At 40.0% G+C, this 16,238-nt stretch overlaps 1 protein-coding gene across 1 annotated transcript in view; it reads left to right on the forward strand.

The window, feature by feature from the left end:
• Positions 1-14,529, forward strand: part of LOC307257222 (high-affinity choline transporter 1-like) — a 27,713-nt gene extending 13,184 nt beyond the window's left edge. Inside the window, exons 5-8 of the mRNA XM_080036390.1 lie at positions 7,741-7,884; positions 11,380-11,533; positions 12,093-12,310; positions 12,971-14,529. Of these exons, the coding sequence (XP_079892516.1) occupies positions 7,741-7,884; positions 11,380-11,533; positions 12,093-12,310; positions 12,971-13,543 (1,089 nt within the window). The 3' untranslated portion in view covers positions 13,544-14,529. The remainder of the gene's footprint in view (positions 1-7,740; positions 7,885-11,379; positions 11,534-12,092; positions 12,311-12,970) is intronic.
• The last annotated feature ends 1,709 nt before the right edge of the window (positions 14,530-16,238 follow it).

Consider the following 16,238-nt stretch of genomic DNA (forward strand, 5'->3'; position numbering starts at 1 on the left):
ACGTTACCATTCACACACACATTCATAAACCGATAGCAGCAGGCTAACTATCGACATTCACGCGAGGCAAGGTGGGTTAAGTGTCTTGCCCAAGGACACAACAACCGTGACACAAGTGGCAGGGCGGGGATCGAACCGCTAACCCTTTGATCATTGGCCGACCCGCTCTACCACCTGAGCCACAGTCGCCCCTGAGTGAAAAGGGTCACTACGCAGTTTCAGAGGAGGGGATTTGTTTACATTCACAGAGCCTGTATTTAGTTTACAACACATATTTACTCTACATGTAATTTGTCATTCTTAGTATTGAATAATTCTATCATCATAAATCAAATCAAAAACTATTTTTTGGCACTTACATTTAAAAATATGTTTGTAAACCAAACTGTGGGCCCTGCTGCTGTCAAGAACTACAGTGAATCAGTAACTTTTTCGAGAAGCTTTCTAACTGCTAACAGTGTTCCAGGGATCACATTTTCCCATGAGAAATTGTTGTTTATTAAGTTATGAGAATATTGACCTACATTAGAAAAAAACATGTTTACTTCCCTGACACAACCAGAGTTACACAGTGTGGTCTGGCCTTTCTCCAGAAATGTAAAATCACACTTAACATGGGGAGTCTATGCGGCAGTTGGTTGGACACCATTTTGTTTGGACACTCCTAGCTCCCAATATATAGGTCTGTTTGTGTCCATAGTGACATGCATGCGACCGGCACAATATTATCTACATTTTGATCCAACAATTATCCATGTGGGGTTAGGCTTGTGTGAGTGAGAGGGCGTTGAAAAGTGAGTTTTTGGTTTATTTTTCACAAATTCTACACTCTAACGGCCTCCACACACATCCTACCTCTACTGCGCGTCTACCTCGCGTCTGCGTCTGACTTTTTGTCACTGACCGTGTAATCAACCTAGAGCGGGCACACATCCAACCTCAGACGCACTGCTGATGCGCGTCGGAGGCACGTCTGCAGCGACGCTCCCCTTTACCTTTTTTCTGAGAGCCGCGCGTCTCTCTGCTTTAACTGATAGAGAAATACTCAGCTGAGAGTCATATTGACTTCATACCGGCAGCTTTCGCTGTAGTTTCACCATTTCCTTGTGTGTCCCTTTCAAAATAAAACTTCCAACAAGCGAAAATTGCAAAAAAAAAAAAAAAAAGGCAATGGGGCGCACGGATTACTGTCCAGACTCAATATTAGACTCAATATAAATCATATGCATCATAAATGACACGAAAGAACTTCATTTTTAATGGGAATTATCTATGAAAACTCTTATGTTTTGCTGAGACGTTCCATGTGTGTCCGAGAAAAGTCCGAGAGACGCAGCAGTAAGGTAAGGCGACGCGCTCCAGAGGTAGACGCAGGATGTGTGCAGAGGCCGTAACCGTTGGGCCTCCATGAACATTCCGTCCCATCCGTTTTCATTGTAAAATCTGAGCTGTTAGTTATTTTCCTATATCCTAATATTACCCATTTAGTTTTTACAACCACACACACACACGTACATTTATTTTATTGGGATTTCATGTGATAGACCAACACAAAGTGGTGCATAATTGTTAAGTGGAATGAAAATAAAATATGATTTACAATTTTTTTTATAAATAAAAAACTGAAAAGTGTGGCGTGCAAAAGTATTCAGCCCCCCTGAGTAAATACGTTGTGGAACCATCTATCGCTGCAATTACAGCTCCAAGTCTATTGGGGTATGTCTCTACCAGCTTTGTACATCTACAGACTGACATTTTTGCCCGTTCATCTTTGCAAAATAGCTCGAGCTTCAGATTCAGCGTCAGATTGGATGGAGAGCGTCTGTGAACAGCAATTTTAAAGTCTTTCCAGATATTCTCAATTGTATTGAGGTCTGGACTTTGACTGGGCCATTCTAACACATGACTATGCTTTGATCTAAACCATTCCATTGTAGATATGGCTGTATGTTCATTGTAAAATCTGAGCTGTTAGTTATTTTCCTATATCCTAATATTACCCATTTAGTTTTCTTGGTTGTCAGGGATTTTAGAACAAAACATTGTAGGCAACAGTTTAGCAGAGTTTGCCATTTTAGGACAAAGGACTTATGTCGTATGTGCTTGATTTCTGAGAAGAATTAGATAATATGATATAACCTTTATTTAATAACCAGGTTAGGCTCAATGGGATTCAAATCCCTTTTCCAGTGGAGACCTGGCCAAGAAAAAGAGACCGTTATAGCCACAACATAACACTCGCATTGAGACCAATACATCTAAAGGTGCACTATTCGGGTTTCAAGGGAGGTGGATTTGTTTACATTCACAGAGCCTGCAGTTCACGTAATTCTTAGTATGGAATTACTGTATCATCACAAGTCAAAAGTAAAATATTTTGGGGCACCTGGAACCAAACTTAAAGCTGGGGTGGAGGATTTGGGGAGAAAATGACAGTTGGGATAGAGATTTGAATCGAAATACCTCAACCGCTCCACTTGTTCTCTTTGGTCCCTCCCCTCCTGACACGCTCTACACCAACAAAGTCGTGCCAAAGTGAATGGACAGTCCCAACAGCCAATAAGAACAGAGAATCGGAGCCTCACTCTGATTGGTCAAAGTGTACAGCTCATGTTAACTTTGACCAATCAGAAATCACATACCCCAGCTTTAAGACTAGAACATGTTTGTAAACCAAACAGTGGGCCCTGCTGCTGTAAACAGTGAAACAGTAACTTTTCAGGAAGCTTTCTAACTTCTTCGGTGGCATTTTCAAACAGTGTTCCAGGGATCTACATTTTCCCTGTGAGGAAAGTTTGTTTTATTCAGTTATGAGAATATACCTTAGAAAATGTTTCACTTCTCTGACACACCCAAAGTTACACACTGCAGCTTTTGGATAAAAATACATTGAATACATAAATAAAATACATTGAAATGATTGATTACAACATTGTCAGTTGTCCAATAAACTGTTATTTTAAAGCTCTTTACAAGGGCTTTAAAATTCACTGTAAGTCACTAGATTGTGAAGTCTGAGCTCATGTTGCAGGTCATTCCAGGAAAAGGCTTCCAGAGAACTTAAAGGCCTTCTTACGAGGGGTGTTGGGACGTATCCAATATTTTCTGATCCCTCTGTCTGAATCTTTCTCCAAATTCTCCCACGGTGCACAGCAGCATTACAGTCGGGGTAAAACCTAGTCTAGCCTATTGGTTTTAGCTTCATTGCCTAACACTTACAACACTACATTTTACAAGATTACATTGAACTAATCACCATGCAGCTATCTTTGCCAAATACTCAAAATAATTGATTTTTACTGAACAGTCCTTGAACACATCACAGTGTCACTCAATACAAACTACGTCACAAATGAAAGAAACCAACAACAACACTGCATGTAATTTACTTGTAAAATATTTGAGGATTCATTCTTCTATTCAAAGGTGCATTGAGGGAACTTTCACTTTGTGTTAATACTTTTTTTTTCTTTAACCTTTATTTCTACAGGTAAATCCCATTGAGTCCGAAGACTCTTTTACAAGGGAGACCTGTTCTCCATTCCCACGTTACCATTTACACACACATTCATACACCGATAGCAGGCTAACTATCGACATTCACACGAGGCAAGGTGGGTGAAGTGTCTTGCCCAAGGTCACAACAACTATGACACAGGTGGCAGGGCGGGGATCGAACCTCCAACCCTTTGATCATCGGCCAACCCGCTCTACCAACTGAGCCACAGTCGCCCCACTTGCGTCCCCTTTGGACAAAAGCGGTAGAGTTTTACCACGCCAGCTGTTGTTCCTGGGTGAGCGTATATACCCATGACAAAGGCATTAAGAAAAACGTTATAAAAATAGCATTCTTTGCACTGATGGTCTCGTTTGCTGTTAAAATGAGACTGTTTCAGAAATATTTAAAAGTTCCTCGTAGCACCTTTAAGATGTTATACACAATGACGCAGTAGTTGTATTTGTAGGGGGACCAGCTGGTATGCCTTGGCCATACTGTCGCATAGTGAGTATGAGCTCCTAGTCTAAATGGCTTTGTCCTTTTTTGACAGGTTATTCATTTGACTAATTAGGGGAGTTTTTTTTCATCACTTTTATAGCGTCTTCAAACAAAGGCGTTAGTGCTGCTGCTTGACACACTCGCACGCACACACTTATTCACTCAGTCACGCACGCACTCACTCACTCGCTCGCACACACGCACTCATTCACTCACTCACTCACTCACTCACTCACTCACTCACTCACTCACTCACTCACTCACTCACACACACTGTCACACACACTCTCACACTCACACACACACACACACACACACACACACACACTCTCACACACACACTCACACACACACACACACACTCTTTTATCTCTCGTTTATTATAAAAATGCACCGATCATTACACAGCACTTTTTTTTTTTTTTTCATGAAGGAATACCGTTGCTATTTATAAACCCCCCGGGGTACGCACTCACCGCCAGAGCCTACTCACTCTCTTTCTCTCTCTCTCTCTGTCTCTCTGTCTCTCTCTCTCTCTCTCTCTCTCTCTCGGGTACGCGCTCACCGCCAGAGCCTACTTCCAGCAGCTTTGTCATTAGCACAATGTCTTGACTCCATCACATATTTCCTGGAAGGTGAATCGCCCTGAGACCTAGAACCTGTCCGTAATAAAGGGCAAGGCGAGTTCATTTCAATAGCACAATTCTTCAGACTCAATTCAGGCCACTCAAAGTGCTTTACAGGGTCATGAAATACACCAAGATTAAAAATACATCAAGCAATGAATACACATTAGAAAAGTGAAGGAAAAATGTATGAAATAAAAATGGCAGGTTAAAAAGGGAAACAGAAAAGTCTTCAGATGTGATTTTAAAAGAGCTGAGAGTTGCAGCAGACCTCAAGTTTTTTGGGAGTTTGTTCCAGATATTTGGTGCATAAAAAACTGAAAGCTGCTTCTCCTTGTTTAGTCCTAAATCAATATAACAGTTCCATCTGGACATACTGTCTAATAAAAAATAAAAAAAATTACTTAAATAAATAAAAATAATAAAAATGTATTAATTTTCCTTTTTTGGACCAAACATATTTGTAGTTTCAGTAGTTAACTTCACAAAATAAAATAAAAATAAAAAATGCTTAAGAACCAATAACTTTTCTATTGGATTTATCAGTAAGGAAAGACCTGTGTCATGTGAAGCATTGTGAGCGTCCAATGGCTTTATTGATTGTAAATCCCACTGAGGCAAATAGCTGTTAGTGATATTGGGCTATAAATAAAAACCTGGTTTGATTTGATTAGATTTTATTGGTTGGAAGCTGTCCAAGCATGAAATATATGCAAACAATAAGGAGTTGTACCCCTTCAAAATGAGGCGTTTCAAATTAAACTATACAATATATGCCGTTTCAATAGCATAAAATATAATCTTTTAAATTAAATGGCCCAAAAGCTCCTTACATAAATCTTAGAAAGATTAGTCAAACATTTTATGGAACAGGCTTTTATTTTTTACATTTCTTTCCCAGAGTTTGACGATAAGACCAACAGCTACTTACTCACTTTTCTGATCATACAAACGAGATGCAATATGTTTAGTTTCTCTTTGCCATTCATGACGTTTTGTCTTTATAAATTTCATCTGTGCACTAAAAACAGTCAAGTACAGCCAAGCCCGAAATTATTCATATTTATCTATTTATAATTATTCTTTCGGACAATTCCACACAATACACAATTATCTCTTTCACATCATACATCATCATCGGCCCCCATTTTCATCAGATTCAGATACAGATTTACTGTTACAGAAAATGCTAATTATTTTTGTTAAGCAGCTGCAGTCCAATACACAGTCAATTTTCATTCTCATTATTCATTGACCTAGCACAACTGACATACCCCTGGCAAATTTTGACTTGAAGTGTTTTTTATGAAACCAGCAAGCTTTTTCTTGATTGGAAATGACACAGGCTTCTCCCAGAAGATAATAAGACCATGTACAAGAGGCATCATTGTGGTTTAATTTACATTTGAACAAAAAGCGGCATGTCCAAAATTATTCATATCCTTCTCGATAATCAATAGAAAAAGCCTTCATTGGCTATTACAGCACTTGACTGTATATGGAACAAACTCCCAGAAAACTTGAGGTCTGCTGCAACTCTCAGCTCTTTTAAATCAAATCAGAAGACTTTTATTTTTTTCCTTTTTAACCTGCAATTTTTATTTTATTTAAATTTTATTTCTATTCATATTTTTCATTCACTTTTCTAATGTCTATTCTATACTTGATATGTATTTTAATCTTGATGTATTTCATGCCCCTGTAAAGCACTTCTTTGAATGGCCTTGGTGTCTGTATTGTGCTATAGAAATACACTTGCCTTTGTTGCATTGTTAGAGAGAGAGAGAGAGAGAGAGAGAGAGAGAGAGAGAGAGAGAGAGAGAGAGAGAGAGAGAGAGAGAGAGAGAGAGAGAGAGAGAGAGAGAGAGAGAGAGAGAGAGAGAGAGAGAGAGAGAGAGAGAGAGAGAGAGAGAGAGAGAGAGAGAGAGAGAGAGAGAGAGAGAGAGAGAGAGAGAGAGAGAGAGAGAGAGAGAGAGAGAGAGAGAGAGAGAGAGAGCCTGAGAACTTACAAGAATGTAATAGCCAGTGGTTGTGTCAATAAATCATAGTACATACTGTATGACAATAAACGGACTTTGAACTTTTGATAGTTAATGACGGAGATTCGGAAGTCTTTGTCGGCCTACTTTTTGGACTTTGGACTGAGGCACGTCTGGGTATTATGCCCCCCCTCCTTCCCCCTTCCCCCTCCCCCTTCCCCCTCCTCCTGATACTTCCAGTGGTAATGCTAAGCTTGACTAAACAGCTCCTGTAGCTACTGGCTCTGACGCAATACTGAAATCAATATCTCCACATCATAATCTCTTATAAAACCACATATTTATTTTATACAGGTCTGGAAAAAATAAGAGACCACTCCAAATGTTCAGTGTCTCTTGTTTTTACTATTTATAGGCATATGTTTGAGTAGAATGAACATTTTGGTTTTATTCTACAACCTACTGACAACATTTCTACCAAATTCACAATAAGAATATTGTGATTAAGAGCATTTCAATTGAGTAATGTAGAGATGAAGATTTAAGAAAAATCCAGACTGGTCTCTTGATTTTTTTCCGGAGCTGTAAATGGTCAAAAAGCTGGAGTTAAAAAGTGGAGTCAGTGATTCTGGAGAACGCTTGTTGCACAAAATCACTCTCTGTCAAAATCAGTGAATATCTCCTTATGCATTCGCTACCTGTACAAACTGTGTGGGCGCTGAACAAATCCAGTGTTAATGCATACAGCCTAGGCTCTGTAAACCGGTATGCAAACCTACTGTATGCTGTAAAGTTAACTGGCCTTCAGTGTTGTTGCTTATAATTAAAGGTACAATGAGGAACTTTCAAATATTCCTGAAACGGTCTCATTTTTCCTCTGATGATTCCTAAATGACATGTCACAGCAAACAAGACCATCAGTGCAAATAAATGCTATTTTTCTACAGTTTTTCTTAATGCCTTTTGTCATGGGTATACGCTCACCCAGGAACAACAACAGCTGGCGTGGTAAAAACACTACCGCTTTTGTTCCACGGCTAGAGAATTAACACTAATTGAATTTTCCTCGGAGAAACCTTTTGAGTAAAACAAAACAAAAGATAACAAAGAATCCTACTGTGTGTGTTTGTCCCTCCAGTGGCTGTGTGTTCCTTTCTCTATGATGAGTCCAGCTGTGACCGACATCACACACACGGCCTTTAACTACACCTACGGCCCCCCCTGGGTGGGCAACCTGGACGCAGACACTGCCTGGAGGTGGATAGACAACTTTCTACTCCTGGTAAGACTTTTAAGGGTCCTTAAGAAAGGGTAAAATGTGTTTTTTTAGATTATTTTTTGGGTATTTTTGCTTTTATTAGACGTTTTTTTTTGGAGATGCTTCGAGGTGGATAGCCAACTTTCTACTTCTGGTAAGAATTTAAAGACTTTAAAGGTTCCTCAAGAAGTGGGGAAATGTGTGTTTTTTGGGGGGTTTTTTTAGATAATTTTAGTTTTTTTTTTGCTTTATTAGACTTTTCTTTTCGAGAGACAGAGAGAGAGAGAGAGAGACAGAGGTCAATTCAATTCAATTCAAATCACTTTATTCGTCCACGAGGGGCAATTTAAAGGAGGCACATGACCGTTGCTTCAAGAACACAAGACACAGTCAACAAACGTAAGCAACGCACACACTGTATGATCAATGAAATGGTGAACTGGGGTAGAGAGGGGAGTGACATGCAACATTCCAATCAGAAATGTTCAAATAGTCGTCCAACTGACATGACAGTATTTTTCCGCGGGGTTGACAGATATTCCTAACTCCTTTCATACACGTACATATTAGCATTCAGTTTACCCTCCCAGCCCCCCTCCCCAAATAATATAGTTACAAGGATTTAAAGGGTTCTCAAGAAAGGGTAAAATGTGAGTGTTTTTTTGTGTTTTTTAGATTTTAATTTTTTATTTTATTAGACAGTTTTGTAGAGACAGAGATGAAATGTGTCAGAGAGGGGAATGACATGCAGAGAACGACCCGGGCTGGATTCTAACCTGGGTCTGCTGTGAAGAGGACAGACAGACAGACAGACAGACAGACAGAGAGGGGAATGACATGCAGAGAACGACCCTGGCTGGATTCTAACCCGGGTCTGCTGTGAAGAGGACTGAGACTCTATGGGGGAGGGAGGGAACAATAACCACTACATCACGAGCGCTTCCCAATTGTGTGTTTAAAGGTGCACTTTGCAGTTTCAGAGGAGGGGGATTTGTTTACATTCACAGAGCCTGCAGTTAGTTTACAACACATATTAACTCTACATGTAATTCTTAGTGTTGAATAAATCTCTCATCATAAATCAAATTATTTTGAGGAACCTGGAACCAAACGTAAGACTAGAATATGTTTGTAAACCAAACTGTGGGCCCTGCTGCTGTAAACAGTGAAACAGTAACTTTTCAGGAAGCTTTTCTAACTTCAAACAGTGTTCCAGGGATCACATTGAGGAAAGTTATTTTTTTATCACTTGTGAGAATATACCTTAGAAAATGTCCACATCTCTGACGCACCCAAAGTTACGCAGTGCACCTTTTTAAAGAGCAGTTTGCCCAAGGAGGTCCCTACAGCCTTTATTGTTTTTTTTTTTAATCATGGATAGTAGGCTACAGTGTATCCAGTTTCCAGTTTGGACTGGAAAAGATCCAAATCTAAAGTTGGCATCCAAAACTATTTCTGTCAGATATCTTTGACCGCTATCTGTCTTATGCAACGCGGTGCCGCAGTGCAGTGCGGGCGGGCGGGCGGGCGGGTGTTACACAAACATTGGCCCTCCTTCCCATCACAGTCCTAGATTGCAATGCAGCATTACAGGAATGTCAATAATAAAATGTCAACCCTTTTTTTTTATTTATTGTTTGCACTGACTGGATCAAATTTCCCCTTTCAAATTTAAAATCTGAAGTGTTCTTCTGATATCATTGTGTTTGTTCATTATGATACAATAGGCAATTGAAATTATAATCTTTTGAATGACGAATTAAGTGACCCTTGAATTGACAGTCCTTTTGCTTGATTTAGTCACTTTAGTGTGTGTGTGTGTGTGTGTGTGTGTGTGTGTGTGTGTGTGTGTGTGTGTGTGTGTGTGTGTGTGTGTGTGTGTGTGTGTGTGTGTGTGTGTGTGTGTGTGTGTGTGTGTGTGTGTGTGTGTGTGTGTGTGTGTGTGTGTGTGTGTGTGTGTGTGTGTGTGTGTGTGTGTGTGTGTGTGTTGGCAGTGTGTGTGTGTGTGTGTGTTGGCAGTGTGTGTGTGTGTGTGTGTGTTGGCAGTGTGCCACCGACGGACATTGGGCCAATTATTCCAATCTGTTTTCATCCTAGGCGGACGGATCAGGTGGCCCCTCTGTCCGCCACCAGTTTAAATTCTTTATACTTTTGATACGTTATTCTTTTAAGATTTCCTTAAAGGTGCTACGAGGAACTTTTTAATATTTCTGATTTAATAATTAACTTAAAGTATGTCCCAATTGTAGCAAACTGCATGCCACCTAGATTCTTTTTATAATAAGCTGTAGTATGTAGAATAGAAAAAATAAAGAGTATGTGATGTGGAACGCAGGGTGGGTATTTTTCAGCATGCTGCATCTGACCACATGTATTGGGACTTCTTAAATCTTTTTCTACCAAACTAAATAGCAGGGAAGTATGGGCATTGGAATGGAACCAAAATCGTATAATATTGTATTGAGAAGGCAAGGCCAGTTTATTTATATAGCACAATTCAGACACAAGGCCATTCAAAGTGCTTTACAGGGGCAAGATTAGAATACATAAAACACATTATAAAACATTTAAAAGCGAATAAAAGAAGCAAATAAAATAAAAATTGCAGGTTAAAATGGAAACAAAAAAGTCTTCAGACTCGATTTAAAAGAACTGAGGGTTGCAGCAGACCTCAAGTTTTCTGGGAGTTTGTTCCAGATTTTTGGTGCATAATAACTAAAAGCTGCTTCTCCTTGTTTAGTCCTAACTCTAGGGACTGTAAGTAGACCTGTCCCAGACGACCTAAGGGCTCTGGAAGGTATTAAAGGTGTTACGAGGAACTTTAAAATATTTCTGAAACAGTCTCATATTTCCTCTGATGATCATAAATTACACGTAACAGCAAACGAGACCATCAGTGCAAAGAATGCTATTTTTATATAGTTTTTCTGAATGCCTTTGTCATGGGTATACGCTCACCCAGGAACAACAGCTAGCGTAGCAAATACACTACCGCTTGTGTCCAAAGGGGGCGCTAGAATTAAATCAAACTAAAAGTTTCTCAGAGGACCTTTAAATAGAGAAATGGGGGCTTGTCAGTGTGCTGATTTGAAAATAGCCCGTCAGTTTGGAATGGTTGTTGATTTACTCGCATATAAACGGCGCTTGGAACAATGTGAGCTGGTAGGCACGTGTCATAAATCTGACTGTGATTATGTGTACTCAATTTATTTTTTATTTACTTACTAGTACATGAGGGCCATCCTGAGAGCTCTTCAAAATACCTGAGTTTGGTATTTATTAACCACCCTATTTTTGATGATCATAAATTACCTGTAACAGCAAACGAAACCATCAATACAAAGAATGCTATTTTTATATAGTTTTTCTTAATGCCTTTGTCATGGGTATACGCTCACCCAGGAACTACAGCTGGCGTAGTAAAACACTACCGCTTTTGTCCAAAGGGGGCGCAAGAATGAACACAAACTGCTTTGTTTGTTTTTTATGACACAATACATTCTGATTTGTCTTTTCCAGGGTTTGGGGAACTTGGGACTTCAGAACTTCCACCAGAGGACTCTGTCTGCGGCGTCTTCAGCCACGGCTAAGATCACCTGCTTTGCTGCCGCGGTGATCGTACCAACGCTAGGCATCCCTCCCATCCTACTAGGAGCAGCCGCCGCTTCCACAAGTACGCGCTCAAAACACACACTTTTAGAACCCATACTTTAACCCATTAAGTAGGCCTTAAAAAACTACATCTAAAATCTGATGGGGTTAGTTAAAAACTACACAGAACAGAATGTCCGTTTACTAAAATAATTTTATTTCTCAGCCTCTGTGCACTGAAAACAAATCTGATGTTATTAAACAGCTCTATGAACTGTTAGGTATACAAATGGGTCCCACCGTAGCTAGCAACGTGCCCGTTTACAGAGCCTAGGCTGTGTATTAACATTGGATTTATTTACAGCATCACACGGTAGGTACAAGTAGCCAGCTGATCGCGAGGAGATACAGTAGTTACTGATTTTGACAAAAGGTGATTTCTTTCTGACAATATCTTTTTTTTTCTCTTTATGTAAAGAAAAAAAGATACATTTAGTGTGTATAGAAAAAGGCCAAAAAGACAGACATCTAAGACAGATTAACTTACATTTAATTCTATTTTTATTGCTATTTTTGTGTGGTTTTGATTCTTTATTCCACCACTCACCTGTCTGTCAATCTGTCCCTGATATCCCTTTTAGACTGGAACCTGACGGCCTATGGCCCCCTGTCTCCGTATGAGCGTGGGGAAACTGGCCTGGTGCTCCCCATCGTGCTGCAGTATCTTACCCCAACATACATCTCCATCGTGGGCATCGGCGCCGTGGCTGCTGCCGTCATGAGCTCCACGGACTCGGCTCTGCTCTCTGCTGCTTCTATCTTCACCAACAACATCTACAGAAACATACTGAGGCCACAGGTGGGGAGAAATGGCGTGTGTGTGTGTGTGTGTGTGTGTGTGTGTGTGTGTGTGTGTGTGTGTGTGTGTGTGTGTGACCCTCATTTGCAATGATGTTGAATCAAATTAATCATGCTAATACAGGCAGACAGATCATTAAAAATAATTGCATTAGAAGGATGCTACGAGGACCTATTGAATATTTTATCTGCAGTGTAGGCTATACTGCTGTTTGTGTGTGCAAGGACAAACAGTATATTGATATGTATTGTGGAGATATACTATAAATGTATGTGCATATGTTGTATGTATAGCCATAGATGTAAATAGAACACACTGTCTGCATCCCACACATGGGATTAAAAAATAAATAAAATAAAAAATTTGTTAAAAAATAAATAAGAGAAACACCCTTTACCTTCGGGTACAAACAAAGTACCCTGAACCTTGGCTAATAAAAGCATAAAATCCCCCCCCCCCCCCCCAAAAAAAAAGTCAAACACACTTCCTAACCCTCTCCCTTAATGACCAGTGTCTGTCTGTCTGTCTGTCTGTCTGTCTGTCTGTCTGTCTGTCTGTCTGTCTCTCCAAACTAATAAAAGCATAAAAATAACCCTCAAAAAAAAAAAAGACTTCCAGACCCTTCCTAACCCCTCTCCCCTCTCTGTCCCTTCCTTCTAGGCATCGGAGCAGGAGATCTCGTGGGTGATCCGTATCTCGGTGGTGGTGTGTGGTTTGGCCGGGACGTCCCTCACTTTCCTGGACAACAGTGTCCTGATGATTTGGATGCTTCGCTCCGACCTCACCTACACGCTCATGCTTCCCCAACTGGTCTGCGTTCTCTTTTTCGAAATCTCCAACGGTTACGGGGCGGTGATCGGCTGCGTGGTCGGCATGCTGCTGCGACTGCTGTGCGGCGAGCAACTTCTCGGAATTCCGGCTATTCTTAAATTCCCCGGGTGCACTATGATAGATGGAGTTTGGGTCCAAAAATCCCCTGTCCGGACCATCTGTATGCTGGCAGGGGGAGTGTCCATATTGCTTTTCTCGTACCTGACGTCGCTGCTTTTTAACAGGGGGCTGCTGCCGGAAAAATTGGATTTTTTTAACGTCAAGGTGAAGTACTCGTTGCAGTCACAAGGGGGCGACACTAAAGCGGACACTACTAAAGAGGAGGACTCGAAAGACGAACTGGAGAAAGAGGAACTCGAGAACAATGACGTGTGCGAGCCCATGTTAGAATCGACGTGTTAAAAAAAACTAAAAACAGAAAAAAAAAGAGTAGGAAAAAAAAAATCGTACTTGAAAAAAAATACATTTTTTTATATATTTTCATCAATATGCACTTTATGAACAATGTATGTTAACGTGTAGTGGCATACTTTGAAAGGTACAGTGTATTTTGACTTTTTTGTATACTTTTATATACAGCATAAATGGACGGAGATTTAAAAAAACAAAAAAACCATCACTCACACCCCTCTATGCTCTTTGTTGTTAGAAGAGCTCAACATTATTAACTGTTAACTTTTTAATTTTTTTTTTTTAATTTTTTTTTTTTTTTGGAAACTGTGATACCTTTCAAAAAGCATTGTACGGATTGTAAGACGACAGACAGACAGACAGACAGACAGACAGACAGACTGACAGACAGACAGACTGACAGACAGACAGACAGACAGACAGACAGACAGACAGACAGACAGACAGACAGACAGACAGACAGACAGACAGAGAGCTGTGAAGAAAAAAAACGCACCGACGAACTGTATAGTTTGTTTGTCCATGAAGAATGAAGTAGGGGGCTAGGTTTACGCCCCCTCTCTCAAAGCTTCCACGTAGTAATACACACAATGCTATAGATAGGTGCACGACATTTTGTAGGAAATCATTAAAGGAAACTTGTGGTGAATGTCATTTATTTCTTTGAAGCAAAATGGCGGCTACTGCGTCAGTCGAAAAGTTACTGTAACGGTGGGTGTGGCTCTATTTATGTCGGGAAATAATAATTAAATGTCTGCTCAGATTTTGCCCTGCGTTCCAAATCGCATACTCTTTTCTTTTTTTCTATTCTATATACTACATCTGACCATACAAATAATCTAGCTAGCATGCTAGTAGGCATACAATTGGGACATACTTTTACTTATTTATTTCATCATAACATTGCGCCTTGATCTTGCCTCTTGCCTTTATATCCGTCTCATCGCTGGTTGTTTTCATATGGAGGCTTTGTCGATGTGACGTCACTTCAGGTGCACACTAGATTATGGGTCAGAATCGCCCAAAATATATGCTGATTTCAACACTAAAAAAATATCGGCCGGATGTAGTAGACATCCAGGTATTTTAATAAGCATTCTAATTCTGACCACATGCTTTGGGACATCCTAAATCTTTTTTCCTACCATACTAAATAGCAGAAAGAATGGTGATTGGATCGCAGCCTTGGGATTGACAGGCAAAGTCGGGAGCAACAAAAACAACACAAAGAGTCATGGGCTGCATTCCATTCCCGTACTTCCCTACTATTTAGTATGGTAGAAAGAAGATTTAGGATGTCCCAATACATACACGTCAATTGTAGTATGCTGAAAATACATAAATGCCCCACTAACTCCAATAGCATTTTGGAGTATTCGTCTTTATTCTTGACATTTCTCGACATAATGAAAAAAAAAAAAAAACTTCCTTATCTGATTTTTTTTTTCTCTCCTGTGGCCCTAAAACTCTTCTGTACTTTAGTATGTAGTGTAGTAAAAAGAAAGAGTGTGTGATTTGGAACGCAGGGATGACTTTTGAGTTTTCCATGCATCCATTTTGTCTGGTGTCTACCTAAGAAAGAGAGAGAAATATCCTACTCATCCTTTTCCCCTGAAATGCTTTTACTAGCTTTACGATATGGGTGGTCTTATTATAACATTACATTGCACCATATTGATAATTCAGTCGAAAAAATTATTATTAATTAATTTTTATTGAAGCTATTTAAAACACAAACGATGCATCTTTGCCATTGTCATGAGGCAGACCATGTACTACAACTTTTAATTTTTATAATCATAACATGTCTCTCTGTGTGCAGCCGAGAGCACAGGGACCGTCTACAAAGGGAAACACCCAAAAGAAAAATATTCAATACCTTCACTTTTTCTTTTTTTTTTAACCTTTATTTCTACAGGTAAATCCCATTGAGACCGAAGACTCTTTTACAAGGGAGACCTGTTTTCCTTTCCCACGTTACCATTCACACACACATGCATACACCGATAGCAGCAGGCTAACTATCGACATTCACACAAGGCAAGGTGGGTGAAGTGTCTTGCCTAAGGACACAACAACCATGACACAGGTGGCAGGGCGGGGATCGAACCTCCAACCCTTTGATCATCAGCCAACCCTCTCTACCAACTGAGCCACAGTCGCCCCACTCTGATACAGTGCAGTTATTAGTGGATACAAAATATCCATTGGTATGTTTTAATTAGTGTATAATCACTTGAAAATAAAAAGTTGTTTCTTTTATGACCTTAGAATGAGCCTTTTATATCTACATAGGAGCGGGGCGCTGAGGCCGCCATGTTGCACCGCCATGTTTCTACAGTAGCACAGAACAGACAAACTTAACAGCCTTACGCGTTTTTTATATATAGTGGGCGTCCTGGGGAAATGCACCTGTTGGAAGACCAAGAAGAAGAAGAAGTACTATAGAATAAATAACTAAATACATCTTCACCTCATCACTTGATATTGTGGAAAGACTAGAGGCAGTGGTGGATGATGCCATCTTTAGTAACTATAGCTTCTTGTCCTTGAAGGCCACCGTAGCTTCTGTAAGGTTTTGGTTCAGAGTATTGAAAAAAATACTAATGTTGAGATAATGGCCGTGAAAGATGGTCGTACAGGAGAAATATACAGACGCAAACAGACATGGTTTAGTTAAAGGTAC

The sequence above is a fragment of the Ammodytes marinus genome (genome assembly GCF_949987685.1).
Source record: "Ammodytes marinus genome assembly, chromosome: 11".
Classification (NCBI taxonomy): domain Eukaryota; kingdom Metazoa; phylum Chordata; class Actinopteri; order Uranoscopiformes; family Ammodytidae; genus Ammodytes; species Ammodytes marinus.